This window comes from Tetranychus urticae, chromosome 1 (assembly GCF_039701765.1).
Source record: "Tetranychus urticae isolate SD_2017Ah chromosome 1, NJAU_TeUrti_SD_1.0, whole genome shotgun sequence".
Taxonomy (NCBI): domain Eukaryota; kingdom Metazoa; phylum Arthropoda; class Arachnida; order Trombidiformes; family Tetranychidae; genus Tetranychus; species Tetranychus urticae.
The window spans coordinates 19675577-19696103 of record NC_142958.1 but is presented as its reverse complement, the minus strand read 5'-3'; the positions used below and the strand labels follow the sequence as shown (position 1 = coordinate 19696103).

At 31.3% G+C, this 20527-nt stretch overlaps 2 protein-coding genes across 3 annotated transcripts in view; both read right to left on the bottom strand.

Annotated features, from left to right (window-relative positions):
- Positions 1 to 4201, bottom strand: part of eag (potassium voltage-gated channel protein ether a go-go) — a 59734-nt gene extending 55533 nt beyond the window's left edge. Inside the window, exons 1-2 of the mRNA XM_015940522.3 lie at positions 3047 to 4201; positions 2090 to 2286 (exon numbers count right to left, since the gene is read on the bottom strand). Coding sequence (XP_015796008.1) covers positions 2090 to 2168 — 79 coding nt within the window. The 5' untranslated portion in view covers positions 2169 to 2286; positions 3047 to 4201. The remainder of the gene's footprint in view (positions 1 to 2089; positions 2287 to 3046) is intronic.
- A 2378-nt stretch (positions 4202 to 6579) lies between these two features.
- On the bottom strand, positions 6580 to 20014 carry Rok (Rho associated coiled-coil containing protein kinase). 2 transcript variants are annotated; one of them, XM_015925592.3, is made up of 19 exons: positions 19335 to 20014; positions 19073 to 19154; positions 18532 to 18770; positions 17494 to 18130; positions 17179 to 17378; positions 16879 to 16970; positions 13406 to 13523; positions 12843 to 13239; positions 12594 to 12700; positions 12381 to 12501; positions 11805 to 12303; positions 11163 to 11401; positions 10109 to 10203; positions 9728 to 9862; positions 9040 to 9434; positions 8882 to 8960; positions 8746 to 8814; positions 8012 to 8147; positions 6580 to 7860 (listed from the first exon to the last, which is right to left on the bottom strand). In XM_015925592.3, exons 1-19 carry the CDS (start codon positions 19431 to 19433, stop codon positions 7679 to 7681), a joined length of 3921 nt encoding a protein of 1306 aa, XP_015781078.1. In that variant the 5' UTR covers positions 19434 to 20014; the 3' UTR covers positions 6580 to 7678. The 2 variants fall into 2 exon arrangements, with proteins under 2 accessions (XP_015781078.1, XP_015781079.1); XM_015925593.3 differs by having other exon boundaries at positions 10109 to 10200.
- Between the last annotated feature and the right edge of the window lie 513 nt (positions 20015 to 20527).

Here is a 20527-nt window from a genome sequence, read left to right as displayed (position 1 = left end):
AAGTTTAAAAATTTTTACACAAAATTTTTCCATCTAAAATAGCAAATCTAAACGAACAAAAATTCAAGTTGTTTTCCTTGTTTCTTAACTATTATTTACAGAGTAGCTCAGAGTTGTTACGTAAACTCATAACCAAATTGATAAAACTTGAACATTTCAAGTTCATTTCTTTCATTTAATCGGAAAATTCCTTTGCTCTTTCCCAACTTTCTTTGTGTCAAAATCAAAATTAGTTTCGTCCCAACTTTCGAAGGTAAGTTTGAATTCGTCAAATTAACCGATTTCGATTATCAAACTCAATGAAAATGAGCTGAAAATTGAATCTATTGATAAGAATTAAGAATAATGTTCAATGATTTAAATAACATATTTTTCAAATACAGAACATTCAGAATTGCCAGAAGAACCGGATAAGGAGAAAATTTCGAGAGTTTATTGATCATCTAATTGATGTAGAAAAAATTGAATATCGATTTACAGAATGGTAATCATGATAGTTCTAAGAGTCAGATTTTTTACTTTCTAGTTTTGCTATAAATATAGATCCAGCGATCTAATGATTAATGATTTACTCGAGATTAACATCAATATCTTGCTGTGCAAACATGATGATCTTCAGATCTATGTTTTTGTTGGAGTCGACTGATAACCAACAATGGAGTTCAAAGCTTAGCGTCAAGATCGTTCCAGTTCATGCAAGGTTCAGCTAAAGTTTTTAGCGAATTTCATGGCACGAAAATTGTTAATTAAAAGAGGAAAAGCAAATGCGATTGAACATTAGACGTGGCAAGTTGAATGTGAATATTGGGATTGGTTGATAAACTTGGGTTTCATCCTTTATTGGTTAAACACATTTTCATATTCAAATGTATTAATACGGGGTGATTGATAATGTACTCCGGACGTTTGAACGATAATCAATTCGAAATTACTGGGTCAATATTTTTGTTTTTGGTATCATTAGAAAGCTGAAAGTTTAACTTAAAAGTTATATATATATTTATAGTGAAAAATTCCAGGCTGAATTATCAATCTCATAAAATGCACAAAATTGGCGTAATTTAAGCTGTAATTTTGAGGCATTTTTTGGTCAATTTTCAATGGGATAGAAAAGGGGTGAAAATTCAAGAATAGGGAAAAATTTTAACTAGATAATTAATTGGAATGAAAAGTTCCCAATTTTTTTGAAAACCATACAAGATTCGTTTGACACTGAAAAGCCAGAAAAACTGAAATCTTGAACCTGTAGAAAATTCGAAAAACCAAAACAGAAAAAAATGCAGTTTTTGTTCGTTTTTGAGAGTAAAAGTTATGTGAAAGTTCTTTTTTTTATTTTAAAATGTTCTCTGGTCAAAGACGATTCTATTGATATATCACAAGTCTGTTTACTCTGCTTAGTTCGAAAAATATTTGGGCGCAAAAATCCGGAGTCAATTATCAATCACCTTGTATTAAGCAACGATAACACGAAAAGTTATGAGTTTCAATCCCACTGGATATCAATAAACAAATGATATGGAAAAAAGTAAAAGGTTGAAAAGTAGAAAACAAAACATGATGTATTCATGGCGAAATGAGAAGAGCTGAAAATCGAAATGTCAACCACTTTTTTTATCTCCATTTTTTTCTTCTTTACCTCATCTTGTTATTTATATTGAAGAGACATTCATTTCAAGTCTGGGTGTACCTTGGTGTCTGTCTCTTGCTGGATAAATGTAACTCTTATCATTACAGAATTTTTACGGAAAAAACTCATGAAAAAGAAGAGGCAACTTAAGAGTTTTCATTTACTATTATTTCCATTATTATTATGGTTGTTATTTGAATTAAACTTGTTCCAACATTTGTTAGTATTCATTTGGAAAATTATTCATTTTCTTGTTCCATTTATTTCTTCCTTTTCATATCTTTTAATACTTTGCAACTTTTTTACATTTTATATGAAAAGACTTTTGTGTGTGTTCGTTGCTGGGAAATGCACAAAAGTATCCAGTTTCGGTTGACTTTTGATGGAAATAATAAAAGCTTATGAATAGAAGAAAGTAAGCCAATCGAAGAAAAGGAAAAGAGGGAAAAAAGTTCTACTTACGAAGTGAATTATATCTCCGAATAATATTCTCGAGGAATGTATTCTGAGGTGCGACGAGCCCTCTTCGTCCCCCCGGCATCTTAACATTACGCAGTTTCTTGATAAGAGTTGAACCCGCGACGAGTATTTGTCAATTTGTGAGCTTTCAAGAGAGTTGCAGATGACGATAAATTAGAATACGAAGTTTTGGCCAAAATCTGAAACAAAAAAAGTCAAAAATTTCGATCAAAACAAATTAAAAGCAAAAGTTCAAAAGCAGAAGAAATCGGAAAAGGCAAATTCGTGGTTATCCAACTTTTATCTTGATGTTGCTTGAGAAATAATTTCAAGGTTTCTTTATCAATCAAGCTTCGAGTTTTATTCTTGCATTATTTTCACCTTCTCATGTTAATTGAAATATTAGAGTTTCATTATCACGACTAACTTAACGATCATGAAGCAACAATAATTATCATTGGAATAACCTTTGAATAGAAATAAGAGAAAATCAATTTTTAGAACAACTTTTTTTCGACGATAAAAAATGTTCCAAAGTCGTTTCTTCTTTTTCAGCACACATGGGAATGGAAAGGCTCACAACAGCAAAGATAATGGTTAAAGGTTACAATGAGGGAAAGATGACAAAGATGAAGATTGAGAGGAAAAGATTGAAGGTTGCATTGTGGGTGAGATTGAAGGTGGATTTGTTGACTTAGAGTCAAGGCTTAGGGACTGGTGAGAGAAAGGATTGAAAGTATTAACCAGGAAAAGAGAGATGAGCAAGTAAAAAGTGAAAGACAGGAAAACGAAAATGTTGATGTGTAAAGTGATGGAAAAGTGAACGGATTAAGTTTGATGGATCAAGGGAAAAAAACATTGAAAAAACAGTTATCGTTAAATGAGCCAATCATTGGACATTGCATGCTAATCACATGGAGTCACAAGGAGTGAACGCAATATTTAATGAAACATAATCACCATTGAAAGTCTTGAGAAAAGTATATTCCTTGAACGAAACAAAACTAAACAAAAGGCCAAAGATGAAGGTGAGGTAGATGATGATTACACTTAGAGTAAAATCACTGTTAGTTATTTGTTTTCAGTGTTGAACATTTTTTTCTTGCACCAAACGAAACTTTTTTTTCCTGGTTTTACAAAAGTGTTTATTCAAGGAATCTGGTGAAGATGGATGATGATACAGATGATTAAATGATTGCAAGGGTTTGATTACAATTTGTTAAATTGCACATTATTAAAAGAAGGTAAACATTTTGTTTTCACAAAAAAATAATTTGCTCAATTTGGTTAAAGGTTTGTGCAAAATAAATTTTGTATAAGGTCAACATTTATTATTATTATTTGTTTCCCTTAACAATCAACAACCAGCATTATACAAACACAGGGAAGGACAAGAAAAAGAGAGGAAAATGAAGAGCGAGAAAGAGAGACTGAATAATAGACAGGGAAGAATGGAAGAATAGTGAGAACTTGTCAAGAATAATAACAATAATAATATTGGTAATGTGAATCAATAAAATGCGAATAAATTGACGATTAAACTTCAACTTTGCCTTTGATGTTAGTCATGAAAATGGCTTTCAAGAAGAGCAAATGAATGTAATCACAATAATTGATAAGCTGGGAGTTTGCCTGGGAGTAAAGAATATTTGGAAATTTTCTCAAATCGAAGGTTGAAATTTTGTAGAACTTTTTCTCCTGACAAAACTTGAATCACGATTTCTAGTGTTGTTTATGTTTCTGGTTGGTAACATGAAGGTGAGACATTATGCGTTGATATGGCGAATTTGATTTTTCGAGAAAAAAAACACTTTCTATTCAATAGTTTCACTGATAAACATTTTGTTGAACAGATTATTGTTGAGCTTATCCACTTTAGATGTTTGTGTTGGGCACTTGATGAAAGTGGAGATGAGATTAATGATTGATTCCAAGACTGAACTGGAACTTTTCTTTGTTGCTCAATTACAAGGGTAAAGTAAAAGGGTTAATCAGGGCAATGAGATTGTAATGAGAAACAAAAGTTTGGTTCGGGAAAAGTTGTGACTCGACTGACGGTTGAAATGATTTTCATGAGGCAAAAAGCGATCATGAGATGATGAGAAAAGTGAGTTGAAAAGAGTGAGAACAGGATAGAGACGGAGAGAGTTGAAGATATGGCCAGTTGAAGATCGTTTACTTTCTTGTCTGAGTTGCTCAATGGAAATGTTTAGTTGAGCGCATTTCCAAAGCGAATCAACATTTATTCAAAACTAAATTTTATTCAATCGAAAGAGAATGAATATTTTTCTCTCTTTTTTCCTTCTTTTCCTTTCATTTCTAACTTATCCTCTTTACACTCCTAATTGCTATCTGGACCCAATTCTGATAACTTGTCTAGACTCTAGTCAGTCCCTGTTAACCTCACTCCCAGTCGAATTCGAGTTTTCTCCTTTTACAGAATATTCCAGCACTTATTGTTTTCCTTCAACACCATAACAGATTAGTTAATTAATCTTCTAACCTTTCAGGATTAAATCAGGTTTAATCGAATCTTATTCAAACATTTTCTTCTCTAAACTTTACCTTCATTTGGTTTTTGCTTTTCATTGGATTCACAGAATTTTTCGATTTTTTTCCTCTTAAATTGCCATTTGATTCCAATTGGAAGGAAAAGAAAGTTTCAAATAAAAGCTATCAATATTTTGCGTCATTTCTTTCAATGTTGTCCTTTTTAATATAAATAAATATCTATTGATTTGGGCAATGAAAAGGCAAAGATTATCCTTTTACGCGTGATTGCTTTATGATGATCAAACATTTATCTTCAATCATCTTCTCTTTTATATTTAACATCATCATTTTCCTTTCAACTCTTTTTTTTCTCTCTCTTCTTCTTCTCATGAAATACAAGGAATAACTGAATCATAATCATGATCGTCAAAACAACAGCAAACAAGAGGCAACAGGGAGTAAAAAAAGCGATTATAAAGCAACTCAAATTGAAAACACCAAAGCAACTATAAATAATCTCAACATTTTTTTCTCTCTCTCTCTTACTATCCATGTATTAATATCATCTGGATAACAATCTTTTCATGTATTAAAGGAGCATTTAACATTTTTCCTGGTTCAATGAAAACAAAAGACGAAAAATTGTTATTACCATTGTTATCAGTTACCATTATCACAGTGGATAACAATAAAAACACCGATCATAAAACAATAATGTTTCAAGAAACAGACACAAAACAGTTGGAAAAAAATATCACAACATTTTAATATAAATTATCTTAAATGGTACGCCAAGGATGCTCTGACTATTAAAAGTGTAGAGTGAAAAGTTGAGTAAAACGAGAAGACGAGCAAAAAAGTAGATTCAGATGTAATAGTGAAATGAAGGAGAAGAAGAAGAGGAAGAAAAAAGGGAATTGTTATTGTTGCTTCTAATTGTTATCATTTTATAGTTACAATCGTTAAATGTGTTCAACAAGACAACAGAACCACAGATCATTTATTACATAATGAGTACTTGAAGAGTGGAAGAGAGAAGAAGATTTGGTGATAATGAGAAAGAGTATTAAGAATTGTCTCTGGAAAAGTAAGGTTGAAATGCCTACAAACAACTCAAAAATCAATTCCGTGTCATGCTGCTGCTTTTTCTTCTTTTCTGTTTCTTCTTTTATCTTCATAATGAAACTCTATCTTCTAATCTTCTTCGTCTTCTTTTTCGTCTTCTTCCAATTCAATTCAAATGGAGAAATATTCTCTTCTTTTTTCTGCTCTCTTCATTTTCTTCGTCTGGGAGTTTTGTTTTGGTTTTTTTCCTCTGATGAAAGGTTTCGGTGACAACGGATTTGCTCCATTAACTTTCCCAGCCTAGGGTTACTCAATGAGTTATGAGATGCAATCCAGTCAAACTCGAGTCCTTCATCTTCATTTATTTTCCTCTTGAAAATCTTCTCTTTCATCATCTTTAACCATCTTCATCATCCTGTCTTCATCTTTATCATTACTTTTACTTTTCCTTATTTTCATCTATTCTTGTATTCCGTCGGTTCATCCAAATTGCATTGATATTGGTTAAAGGTTGTGATTGTCTTCAACTTTTCTCAATCATTTTCCTTCGACTTTTCCTTCACTCATTCATCATTTTCATCTCTTTGGATAACATCTTTTTCATCATTTAAACCTATTTAATGTCTCATTGTTTCAGTCCATCGATATAAATTGGTAAAGAAAAAGAGAAAATTGATTTCAGTGAAAATTTCTTTTACTTTGTTCTGTCCTTTTTCAATGTTTTGTTTTTTGAATTATTTTTATAACATTTTGAGTTTCTGTAAATTATTTCAATTCAGCCTTTAATTGCTAATCGAAAATTGAATTTGTTCATTTGGCTGGCAAATTTTGACTTGACTTCTCTGTAAACTACTTATATTTACTGGTAAATTGTTGTTTTTGTTTTACTTCAAATGGCTTATTTGATTTGTTTAAAGAAATAAAATTGGTAAACATTTGTTTAATCAAATGGAAAAGCATATTTATATTGACAGAGAAACTAAATTGTAATCATTTCTCTTCTTTTGCATGTATAAATATTGAATGAAAAAAAACAGAATTATTTTATGTACATTATTCAATGTCCTTTTTGCTTGCGTTTTTTTCGTAACTTTTGGGTTTGCTTGTTCCATGTTGTTGGTGTTCTCGCATTTTTTGCTGTTCATCATCAAAAAATATATTTACAAAGTTAGAATTAGATTAAATTCTGATTGATTCCTATAACATTAACAATAGTTTTTTTTAACTCTCTTTACAAAGTGAATCAGAATACAAATTTTAAGAAGACTTGGTTTCTTTCATTTTAACGGCTTTTCCAGGTAAATTTTTGTTCAATGTCGATGACGGCAATGAAGATGAATGGCAATGATGAAAATGATAAGGAAAACGTATAAAAAAGAGGAAATATTTTGAATAACTAAGATGATGCATTTTCAATTTTGAGTAAGGCCACAATCTGTGTTTATAAGGCAAGAGTTATGCAGATATATATCAGGCAAACAGGTACGATGAGAAATATTGGCCATTCTTCGGCCCGCTTGGTTATATCGAGTCAATTTGTATTTGGAAGAGAGGCAAGAACGGGTTTGAAGAAACTTTAAGATGATGGAATGGATGAAAAGGTGGAAACGCAGGCAAAGAGAGAAGGAGAAGGTTGAGAGAAAGAGTAAGGTTCATCTTGACGGGATTATTTTGTGATCAGCAACAGTGAGAGATACAGAATGGCAAAGAGTAATTTAAAGGTTGATTTGATGTTGAAGTTGATTGTGATGATGTTGGCATTCATTGTGGTGAAACAGAGAAGGCAAAAGAGCACGATAACAGTTTTGGCCAATAGCAGCAGAAAGATAAAAATATATAATATGTATAAATATGTATATGTATTTAAATATTTATATTTAATATTTTATCAATAAACCAATGGACGTATTCCTGTAAGTCATATTATTGTACGAAAAAGCAAGATGTAATTTCCAGGCCAGAATGTTTCTTTACTCTTTTCTCATTGCAACGCTGGGTTTAAGTTTGTCTTTGCGCGTTTTTATTAAGTACGATTCATTTGGCTGCGTAGCCACCTTTTTCAATCTTTTTCCTCAATTTGGAAACCCAATACTGTTGTTCCTCTATTGTTCCAGCCAACAATAAAAGTTCTTTGGCGCTGTTGGGATCATAATTTACTTTACATGGTGCAATTTTTTCCTCTGTTATGTGTTCCCGGTGAACTTTGACTCGGCATCCTATTGGAAAGTAAAATAAACGATATAAGTTAATGGATATAAAAATGCAATTAAATGAGAGAAACGATCCTTCTTTGAAACATGTTTTTAAGATTGTTGTTTCTCTTCATCATTAAATTGTCTGACAAGCATTCATAAAGCATGTACGTACGTCGACATTCCAATGCTAATGGAGGTTTGAACATATGCCAAAGTGGCTTTGGACAAACTTCACAAGTTGTAGGCATGTGATAACTGATGGGAATAAAATCATGTCCTTTGTGCTGCTCCACTCCTGACTGTGGCAGCTAAATGGTAGAGAGACGGATAAAAGAAAAACGAAAATTAATATTGAAATAATTATGAATAAAAATTGATTAAAATGATAAAGGTTTGGTTTTTTTGTTCTTTTCTGGGCCAATCATTGTGCATCAACATGAAGTAATGATTATATTGAATAATGATTGACATTAGCATAAGTAAATAATTAACCCTAATGAGGAGACTACAAATGTAGTAAAAGAAAGTGAGACGTGATAATGAATACAATTTGATGAGATGCTCATTTTTTTACAAATTGACGAGTTTGACTCGGGCTAAGTTGATTTCTAAGTGTCAATAAACAGCCTATAACCTTGTGAGATGACAAGTTCATTCACATGTTCATGAAATACCACTGAGAATATTGCTGTCTCTGTCAAATTCTTGAGACTAGGATGACAGAAGTACACAGATACAAACTCATCAACATGTAAAATAGATGTACATTAAATTGTACAGTTATGAATATTTTGCTGCAAAGTTGAGACAAAAGTTGAATCAATCAGATATGTGTGTGAAAATTTGCCAGATACAATAAAACTTCCTGCTGTTTGAACTCTCTGGATCGTTGTAAAGGATTGTTACCTCTTTTTGAAGTTCCGGTGGAGTTGAGTCAGTTGGTTTCCTGCTTTCACCTTCCCCAGCGTATAAGAGCTGAATAGAAGAAAAAATTCAAAAATTAGCGACAATTCTGTAAACACGAGATTTAATTATTCATTACCTGAAATATTCTAGGGATTTCTTTTGCATCAGCACGGATGACATCACCTTGGGTAACAGGTCGAACGTGAAATAATTTACTAAAGAAAGAAAAGAAATTATCGGTTAAAATGTCTTGATCGATTTAAGATGAAATTAATTTAAGAATTGACTATTAACCTTAAATCCAATATTAGAGCTGGATCAGCTTTGGCTTTATCTGCTTCACTGTTATAAAATATAATTTTACGACTCGATACTACAACATATTGCTTCCTCCAACCATATCTTTTAATGTTTTGCTTATTTGGTATAGAAAGCCATCCTTGAAGACGCATATTTTCAACATCCTCTGAATCATTATTAACCAAAGATAATTGACTTGAATGGAGATCAATGGTTGTAATTGATTCTCTATGACAGATTTGCATCCTAAGATTTTCAATTTCAGAATCTTTAGAGTCAACTTCCATTTGTAACTTAATCTTTGCTTGGTTTTCCTCATGGAGTGAAGCTTGAAGCTCGGATATTTCTTTCTGGAAACGGGCAACCATTTGATTGTACTTTTCTCTCTCCTTCAATAAAAAATAAAAAATGACGATTAGCAAAATTTACTTGAACATAATAGATTATTTTTGTGTTAATCGAAATTTCAAAATATTAGTAAACTAGAGTTTCCATCAACTCTGAATTTAAGAAGTGGCGTAAACCCATTGACAGTTAAATGTTTGATGTTTGCTTTAAATTTTTTGCTAATTGTTACTGCAATTGCAATTTTTGAGCAAAAATAAATGAAAATATTGAATTCTTATCAACTGGCAATGCTTTTACAAGGGTAAATCAATCGAGAAAGGTTCAATGTTCGTACTTGAGTCAGATCTTGTTGAAGTTTTCTACATTCCTTCTCTTTCTTTCTGAGTTCAGTTGAGCTTGATTTGTTCTTCTTTCCACCAATATTCGCAATATCTTTCCGTGTCATAATTTCTTCAAGTTTATGGACAGCCTGAAAAGAAGAAAAAAAGATAAGTTTGTTAGTTTTGTACCAAATAAAACAAAAGATGAGATAATGTAATCATTATAAGTTGATAGACGCATAAAAAAATTAAAATTTTGAGAGGAAAAATGGTTCAATTTTCAGACAATTGCATGAATAATGATGAATGAAAGAAAAAATTTGATCACTAATCATGCTTTAGAGTGCTGTTTGTTTCGTTTTTACTCTCTTTTTTTGTTAATCTTCCTTTATTACCTGAGTCTTGAGATCTCGCTCCCGTTTCAACTGTTTCTGGAGGAGTGCCAATTCCTCTTGATTGGTGTTATGGTTCTTCATATTGTTGATTTCTACTTGGTGTCAGATAGAAGAGAAAGAAGAAAAAAAAAGAAATCAGATTAGATTATCGTTCATCATAATTTTCTAGCTCAATTTCAATTCATTTTTCATTTTCTTGTGTTTGGAGAGAAAAAAATAATGCTTCCGATTGTGTTAACGGTAACCTGTAAACCGGAATACATTCAAAAGGTAAAGGTTTAATGAAAAAAAATACGAAGAAAAGAAAAGATGACAAAAAACAAGTTTGAAAGTGAAAGATAAACTGAAGAAAATAATGAAAAGGAATTCTATTCTCTCGGTTGATGATTGTCCAGAAAAGTTAACCAGAACTGGCACAATTGATGTTAGATTCAACTGACTACGAATAGCAAAAAGATTTCAAACTTGACTTTCGATGAAAATTGTAAAAACATCTGACCTTTAATTGGAATGTAAGTTTTATTGACTATTGGTTTAACCTTTAACATTAGCTGGTTTGATTGAATTAAAGGTAAAAAATCAGAAACGGAAGTTTTCATAATTTTGAGAAGAAAAAAGAATGGAATTTTTTTCATTGTTATTATTGAAGTTAAATAGATTTTGGTAAATAAGTGAAAGTAAGAAAAACGTTTCAATAGATTTACTATAATTTTAAACTTAGGTGAGAAGGAACAAGTGCATGGAATAAAGCAATTAAGAGAAAGAAAAAAGATTGTATCATATGCTAGTGAAACATCAAAGAGTTGAATAGAAAAATTGAATTTCAAAAGTGAACTGAACATTATCACAGGATATAAAAATATTATAAAACATCCTTTCAAAGTGGTAAATTATAATTATCCTGAGAAGAGGAAAAAATAATCATCATGATCTTGAAGGTTTTTACAGATGAACATTATTTCATCACAAGTGATGTTCCTTAAATAATGAATAATTTTGATTGCAATAAAAATAAACAAAACATTTATATATAAATATAAATTGTTACACATACCTTGTTGCATTTGATGAATCTTGGCATTCAGATTTTCTTGTTCCTGCTCCAGAGATTCTATTTTCTTATTCAGTTCGCTCTCTTTTTCCTTTGTTTTATTCAGTTCAGATTCTTTACTAATAATATCTGCCTTGAGACGCCTTTCAAGTTCTTGCATTTCAAGATCTCGAACAGCCTTTTCCTTTTCCAAATTAGCAATCAATCCATTAAGTTTGTCCATTTTCCCCGTTAAACTGCTCCTGGTTTTTGGATAACAAAACATGATCACAATTAGAAAGTTGAAAAAAAAGGAAAAGAATATGTTAGCTTAATTGTTATTTAGACGACGCTTAGGAAGAGATTTGCTTAAGCTTTACAAGAAACTTTTTTAGGTAAAATCTGATATTTCCAATGAGATATTGTCATCTTTATGCTAACCACAATATCCATTTTCATTGAGTAACTCAATCTGTAAGTAATTATCCACTAATCAAGGCTTTGACTATTTGATCTTTCACCTTAATAGAAGTTTAAATCCATTCTTTCATTTCATTTTCATTCTGCTATCGATAGTTTAAACCAAATTTTTCCAACCAAATTTAATCAAAAGTTTCTTTTGATTTTGAATGTCCAATAGAAATATTAATGAACAGAAAAACGTACTTTTCTTCCATATAATCTAATATGAACTTTTGCTTTTCCTCCAACTCATCTTTCAAATGTTTAACTTGAGTCTTGTACAGTGATGTAAAGTGTTGCTGATCATCCAATTGTGTTTGAATGTCTTTCATTTGAATATTAATCTCGGCTCGGTGAGATTCCATCTTGGCGATATCATCTTCAAGCGTTGATTTAATATCTTTGTAATCATTCAATTCTTTCAACAATTGTTGCTCTCGTTGTTTATATTTGTTTAATTCCTCTAATGCTTCTCGAACTTCATTTTGAACGCTTGTCCTTTTGATTGATTCATCCTCTAATTGAGCCTTCAATGCACGAACTTTCTCAATCTCCTGTCTATATTCTCCTTGAAGTTTTTGGAAATGTTGATTTAATTGGCGATGTTCAACGTTTAACATTGATAATTGTCTTTCTTTTTCCTGGATCACAGAGTCAGCTTTTTGACGTAGGCCTTTTTCTTCGTTAAGTTTTGATTGTAAAGCTGTAAAAAGATAATTACGAAAAATTAGTTAAATTTAACCATTCCATATAAAGAGAAAATTGTACGGTAATACTTACATTGATAAGATTCAAAGTTGTCATTATTTGTTGAATTTGAATTTTCTATACATAGAGATTGATTTTTCTGTGACAATTTACATTGAAGATTTTTAAGCTCCAGTTTTAGCATTGAATGTTCCTGTGATAAGACAAAAAATTGTTCATTAATAGTCAGATAATGAGAACGCCTCGTAAATATTGAAATTGTTGTCATCGAAAAACAAAACTCACCTTTTCTAAACTAGCAGTTTTTTCAGTCAATTTTTGATTATCCATTCTAGACAAAGCTTCCTTCTGTTTCAACTGTTCCAACTCATTCTGGTAGGATTGTGTACGAACTGCAAAGATGAATAAAAACAAAGTTATTTAGGGGATCACGACTAGAGCCTTTCAACAGTCACTTGAACACAATGCAAAATTGATTGATTGGCAATTGGCTAACAGTAAAATAATAAAACAAAAATGCAACAAAAAACAAACCTTCAAGCTCTTTAGATATTGAATCGGCTTGTAGCCATGCAGTTTCAAGTTGACCTTTAAGTGAAGTAATTTCTTGAATATGATTAGAAATAGATGTTTGTAAATTATTAACGTCTTCTCTCAGCTGTTCGATAAATTGATCCTTATTTGAACAAGAAAGCGTCAAATCGGCCTGAGCCTTTTTCAATTTACAAACACTTTCCGTTTCATTTTTATATTTATCAGTTAGAATAGAAATTTGTTTCTCTAAATTAACAATCTTTTCATTCGAGTTTTGAACAGTTTGGTTAAGTTTTGATCGTAAATTTTGTTCTTGCTCTAATTTGGTCCATAAATCGTTATTTTTGTTTTCAACTTTTCTTTTTGACTCTATTTCATGATCTAAACGTCGTTGTGTCTATAAAAATAGGAGGAAGAAAAAAAAAACAAAAAATCAATGATAAACAAAGAGTTTATAAAATAAAGGATAACAAGCAACCAGTTGTCAATGAATTTAGCAACCAGAAGATAATAGTTGCATTATTTCTGGCAATTCAGTAAGATATTAACACTTGCTTGCGTACCTCTTTAAGATCATGTCTAATAACCGCCAAACTCTTTTCCAAGTCCAATTTTTCACTTCGTAAAGAGTTGATATTTTCACTTTGTTGACTTAGGTTATCCAATTGGGCTAATGTGACTCTGTAAAGATTGGGAAAGTAAAGAAAATTGAAGAGAGTCGTTAATAAATTAATTCAAGTATGTTCATGAGAAAAAGCAGATTAAATTAAATGTATATGTCAATCAAGATTGGTGCCATTTCTGAAAATAATTTTCAATGATTACCCGAACAAGTAAATGCATGAAATTTTGTAAAATCAAACTGAAATGCACCTTGAAAAGGCAACTGAAAAGGAAAGATAAAGACTCAAAATAATAAGCAGTAAAGCATAACATCAACAAGTTGAAGGAAAAGAAAGTCGAGGAAATAATAGAAAAAGAAAATTTCACCAAACATGAAATAAGTTACACAGAAAATGCGAAACAGGGTAATGTTTATAATATTACCAGCACTAAAAACCAGATCGGAATACATTTTTACAGTTGAGAAGAAAAGGATTGAGCTTCCCATCATCTAAGAAATCATTTGTTAAGAATCTATATTTACTGTAATCGACAATTGAAAGTGTGTGAAAAAAAGAGTTAAAGGAAAGAAGCTTCGCTCTCTGGTAATTACCATATTCAATTAGCGTAAATACATAAATCAAACCAAAAGACATAAATTGAAATTAACATGCAATAGGTACAGAAAGAGCAATAAAATGTCCTGAAAGGCGAAACAAAAAAATTTCAATGAAAAAGCTAGACTTTGCAGAGTCCAAGAAATGTGACTGATGACTATTGTTTTACTTTTGAAGATTATGGAATGAAAAAATGAAAAAAATATGAATCATGACCAATTTACAGATTCTCAACCTTTCAGGTATCATTTTCAACCTTTTTTACGCCCCCTAATCAAGAGGAAAAGAATCGCAAGACGGAAAAATACCAGTGAAGATTAAGCAAATTCCTGTGACTAAAGTTGCGTGAATATTGCATGAGTTCCGTAAATCAGAATAAAACATTTAAGAGAGTGAAAAAAAGAGAGTCACAAAGAAAACAAGTTTAGATTCTGAGAGCTGCTCCCTGATTACCCCATCTAATCCCTACTGTTCGCATTTTCCCACCAGTAACCAGCTCACTCCACTCTCTCAATCTTGTTTACTCTTCTTTTACCCTGCCTTCTCTTTCTCTAAATTACCTCTCTCCACCCTGAATCTTCATCTTTCTTCATCTATTATCATCTTTCTTCTTGTTGTTTTTAATGGTGATGCTACTTCTTGCTCATTCTCCCCTTAAGCTTTTATCGCACAATTAAAAGATGATGATGATGGAGAAAGAGAGGCGAAAGAATAATAGGAACCGTTAGCAGATGGAGGAAAAAAAATCAGGTAAGATCAGGCAAAAAGGAATGGAAGATATGATGGAAAGCGTGTCCACAAAAATTTAACTCAAGTTATAAAAACAATCGTAATAATAATCATCAGGTTATCATGATCAATAGCAGCTTTCATCTTGACAGAAGAGATGAACAAAAAAGGATCATAAATGTAAAGTATGTGGAGCTAAGATGGACGAGAGTGAAATGAAAAATCACCAAAAAAACTGGACACAAGAAGAAGGAGGTTGAAGCAACTGGTGTTTTCTGCTTTAAAAAACTCATTCTCTCACAGTTTCTCTCCCTTCTCTTGTGGGCATTTCTTTTGCTTGCTCTTTTTTTTGTGTTGTTGGTGTAGCTGTAGTTATAGTTTGTGTTGTCTTTTGGAAGATGAGCTTGAAGATGAAGTAAGCATAGCTAAAATGTCGCTGAAAATTATTCAGACTTCACCTGTTCATCATGATTCTTGAACTTGAATTTCAAGGATGAGGCATTTCTTTCTCTCCTTTCTTTTTATCTTTCTCTTGCTCTCACTCTCTACAAGAAATACTGGTCATTATTAAGATATTGCCAATTTATACTCTTGGATGAGCCAAGGAAATAATAACATCAAATGACCACTAAATCAACATTTTATCTGAACGCTGGTAAAAGAAAAGTAAAAACTAATCAAATATATAAATTTAAATTTATAAACTTAAGCTTGAGAGACGCAGATTCAAGAGTAATAAACATAAAAATAAGATTATTGCAGTACACAATTAAATAGCGATAAAAAGATGAGCCAATTTTATTAATAATGAGTAATCTAATATAAAATGATTAGGCGCTTTTGTCAAACCAATTTGATAATTGGAAAACCTAAGTTGACATTTCGGTTCATGTAGTCAATAGAAAATGTTTTTTGTCCCTATCTGAATCTGGTTTAACGAACTGGTGCACAAATTTCCATATAAGGTAGACCAAAGAGTAAAGGAAGAAGAGAGAGCAATTCAATACTAACTCTGAACCAAAATTTTTTTTTGGTGTCAGAAGATGGCGCGAGAAAGAGCCTCTTTCTTTTTACTTTCTTTACAAATTTTTTACTCTCTTTTTCTCTTTCATTTCTCTTTCTTTTCAGCATTTAAAATTAATTCAAGACAATTAATATCAACATCAGAAAAGGCTTTTTTGACTACTTTTCAATCTTTTTAATGTTATTTTAATTGATTTTAATGATTTTGATGCTATGTTTTCTTATTTAATGATAAATTTGTGATGATTTAACAGAATAATGTCACTTTAACTAACTAAATCTAAACTAATCAAGCAAAAGTCTACCAAAACGTTTTAATAGTCATTGTATTAAGGTTTCGGTAATATTTTGGTTACGATAAACTTTTCCTGCCAATAAATTCTGAATTTATTCTTTTCATTGGTTAGATTCATAATTACATGGTAAATTCGTTAACCGTTAATATGTCTAACATTATACTAACGACAATTTATTCACCATGAGCTTTATGTGAAGGTGAACGCCCGTTAAATCAATGAATTCAGAATCTATTAGCAGAATAACCAAAATAGTCCCAAACGCTAATTGAATGACTATTAAAACTTTTTGGTAGACTTTTGCTTGATTAGTTTAGATTTAGTTAGTTAAAGTGACATTATTCTGTTAAATCATCACAAATTTATCATTAAATAAGAAAACATAGCATCAAAATCATTAAAATCAATTAAAATAACATTAAAAAGATTGAAAAGTAGTCAAAAAAGCCTTTTCTGATGTTGATATTAATTGTCTTGAATTAATTTTAAATGCTGAAAAGAAAGAGAAATGAAAGAGAAAAAGAGAGTAAAAAATTTGTAAAGAAAGTAAAAAGAAAGAGGCTCTTTCTCGCGCCATCTTCTGACACCAAAAAAAAATTTTGGTTCAGAGTTAGTATTGAATTGCTCTCTCTTCTTCCTTTACTCTTTGGGTAGACTCAATCAACTAGTTGATTTTACTATCTAACGAAAAATGTAAACCCTTTTTAAGTCAATAGGTGATGAATGGAAAGATATTTGTTTTGATTAAAAAACAATAGATTTACATACCGATAAGCCTTTTCTATTTCTTCGTTTCTATTACGGGTCTTCTTAAGTTCGTCTTGTAAAACTTCAATCGTCTTGTTACCATCATTATGAACCTGTCAAGGTGAGGATGAAAAAAAATGACGATATAATTTATAATAGTTAGCTATTATTATTATAATTAAGGAAATATAAAAAAGAAATACTAATGAAAGATTCAGCTTCATCATTAACTGACTTTAAAACAAAAGAGATGAATCGTGTAAGAGAGAAATAAAAATAATAGGCAAGAGAAAAGAAAGATAATGGCATGTCAGAGCTTACCAAATCATTGCTCATCTTCGAAGATCTATTAGATAAAACTTGATAATCACTAGAATATGTGAAACCAACGAAAGGCAAGTGGTTGCCAGCGAAAGCTTTTGATGCGGGAAAATTTTGGGCTGGTTGTTCATTGCTTTCAAATTCGTCAAAATGACTGGTATCATCGTCACTTATCAATTCGGGAACGACGGGAGGAACACCTAAAATTAGGAGAAAAAAACAGAGTTAATCAAAAATAGAAAAATAATCAAAATATGATTGAGATAATGTCACTTTCGGAGTTTGACTTTAAAAGTGAAAATAATGATAACTCACATTCACGTATATTGTCAAAAGTCCAAGTGTCATTTGCAAAAAAAGGATGTCTTTTAATGGCATCAACACCATCACGGCCTAAACGTTTTTCCCGATCTTCCAAAAATGAACAAATTAAATGTTTGGCTTCTTTAGAAATATCAAAATCTTCAGGAAAACTAAGTGAATTTTTGTGGTCCATAATTTTACCATAAGTACCAACCAAGGAGTCAGCGTAAAAAGGCGTATCACCAATGAGAATTTCATACAAGAAAACACCGACTGACCACCAATCACATTCACGACCATAACAACGGCCACCTCCTTGAGATTCTAAGACTTCAGGTGAAATATAATCTGGTGTTCCTACGGCCGAGTCCCCACGAACCAAGCCATCTTCATCCATTCTCATACAAGCACCGAAATCGGCTAATTTAAGGTGACCATATTTGTCAAGTAACATGTTATCTGGTTTAATATCTCGATGAACAAATCCCATAGAGTGGATGGCATCTACGGCTAGGACAACTTCAGCACAATAGAATTTTGCCCACTTTTCTGGTATGTCATAATTGCTCATAAGGGTAACTAAATCTCCTCCAGGCATATAATCCATCACCATATACAGATATTTGCTATCCTGGAAAGCGTAATGTAACTATATGGGAAGAAGGAGAAAGAGATAAAAGTTAAAATGAGACATTGAAGGGGAAAAATCACAGAAAAAAATGAAAGATTTACAAGTACATCATATGATAACAATATGTGTGCATGTAATAATAATGGAACACAGGAATGAATCTGAATGAAGAGGATGAAGGTGATATAAAACAAGGAAACAATAATAGGGGCTTCTAAAAGGAAACGAAATTCCGGATAAGCCAAGTTAGGAGGTAAGCACAAAACCTTCGTTATGTTCACTCACAAAAGAAAAATTTTAAGCAAAATGCTCAAAACTAGTTAAAAACTAGAAAAAAAATGGAAATCTTTCTCCTTCCTAACTAACTCTTTGATTAACACTATTTTGAAGATGTTTTCCCTTTTAAAGTCAATGCTAACCTTTACTATCCAGTCCGAGTTAGCATGAGCCATGATGAACCTTTCTTCCCAGAAGAAAACAGAGTCCCATCGTTTGATCATTTCAAATTTGCTAAGTAGCTTCATGGCGTAAACTTTTTTGGTGGCTTTATGGCGAACTAATTGTACCTCTCCAAAGGCACCTCTACCAATAGTTTTTATCACAGAATAATCATCAGGTTTCATTCGACAATTTTCAATTCTACCCGAGGCCTTTTCATCTATAAAATAAATAAAAAAATGTATTAATGTATTGTAACATCATAGGTCGTTTAAAGTTTTTCTCCATAGCCACTTATGGCGATGATGACATTGATGATCAAATTTTTGACATCGAGAGCTGTTGGTCTTGTTAATATTAAGTACCCTGTTACTATTATATTATAACAAGATATTTTTATCTACATTTATTTATCAAAGTAAAATGATCATCATATATGCATCGTCATATCATGTGGTTGAGTTACTCGCCAAAGTTGACCAGCAAGAAAGCAATAATGAGCAAATAGCAGGTAAAACTTACATCTTGAAAGAAAACCTTCTATATTTTTGAGCCTACGAAGTGCAGGTTGGTCACAGTCAGTGACAACTGCTTGGACACAATCCTAATAAAATAAAAATGTAAAAGAATTAGAAATGAAAAACTAGGAATGAGAAAAAACATTGCAAAAAAGACAAGAAAACAAGATATAAAAACAAAAAGAAAAAAAGTGCTAAAATAGGCAAGATTTTTTCTTCTTCTTTCTGCTCTCTCTTCAATTCTTGATTATTTTTCAATCTCTTACCAATAATCCGTCAACATTAAGCTCAGATCTAATGTTAAGTAAACAATCCTCAAGTTCTTGTAGCCGTATTCTCCTGTTTTCATCAATTACAGTATCCATTTTGATTTCACTTTACGGTAACTTTTCTTGGTAAGTTCCCTTTGCCTCTCACTCTTTTGACTTGCTTTTAATTCAAAATATAATCTGTTGATGTCTCCCTGGTCCAATCCACTTTACTCTTATCAGTTTTCTTGAGTAGTAGTTTAAGAATACCAAAGACACGCTTTACACATTTACATTGAAAAATTGTGGACAGATGAAGGAAAAACAAAATCAAAAAATTAACCAATAAACAGAAAAAGAAAGCACAGATAGAGGCAAAAAATAGTAGTAAATGATTATAATAATAAAGTAACGAAGCAAAAGAATGATGATGAGGATGAGAAAGAAAAAGGTAGAGACAAGAGAACTTGATGGAGTTGTAGTTGTAAGAAGTAGTAATATGTATATATAAAAAAAAATATGTTCAACTTTTAATATATGGTTCCAATTAGAAAAATAGAACGTTATAACGATATAAAAATCAATGGAGGAAGGTTAAACATTTCAATTGGATTAATCATTTTGATAACAAAAAAAAAATTAAATCAACAATCAAAACAAAATTTTCACATTTTAGGATCTTTCTGTCTCTTCATCTAAGGTAAAATAAATAAAGTTTAAGCTCAACTGTTGAACAGTCACTGTCTTTCTCACTCTCAATAGGAAACGCCAGTTTTGTTAAGCAAGAGGAGAGAAAGATAACAAGCGAGGGAAATACAAACTATTTCAGAGTAGCTATAAAATATTGAATCGTTTACTGAAAATGGATTTCATTTAATCAACAGTTCAGTAATTACCCAATTAATTGCTTTCATGGAGCCACAATAATTTTCTTTATTTTCTCATCTTCTCTCCTGTTGATCATCATTTAATCTGATTTGATAAAAAAGGCTTCATTTGAATGAATTGATTGTTTCAAATCTGGTGTAAGATATTTTTTTATTGTTTAATATTCAACGCTCTATTAATAGTTTTAATTTATAATGAACGTTGATAGCTTGAAGCTGGCCATTAAAATATATTTTACTAATTATTTCTTGTCTACTGATTGGTGTTAATTAGTCATTTCTCATGGGTAAAAGTAATTGGGCTTTTCGGTTGAAAAGGGTTTT

Bases quoted from the DNA above. Each gene is read 5' to 3' on its own strand.
- Rok (XM_015925592.3), bottom strand. From the start codon at position 19,433: ATGGATACTGTAATTGATGAAAACAGGAGAATACGGCTACAAGAACTT. The intron at 16,971-17,178 runs GTAAGCTCTGAC...TCACCTTGACAG, and splicing joins CGAAGATGAGCAATGATTTG to GTTCATAATGATGGTAACAA. The intron at 8,961-9,039 runs GTTAATAGTCAA...TTCTTTCTTTAG, and splicing joins GCTCTAATATTGGATTTAAG to TAAATTATTTCACGTTCGAC.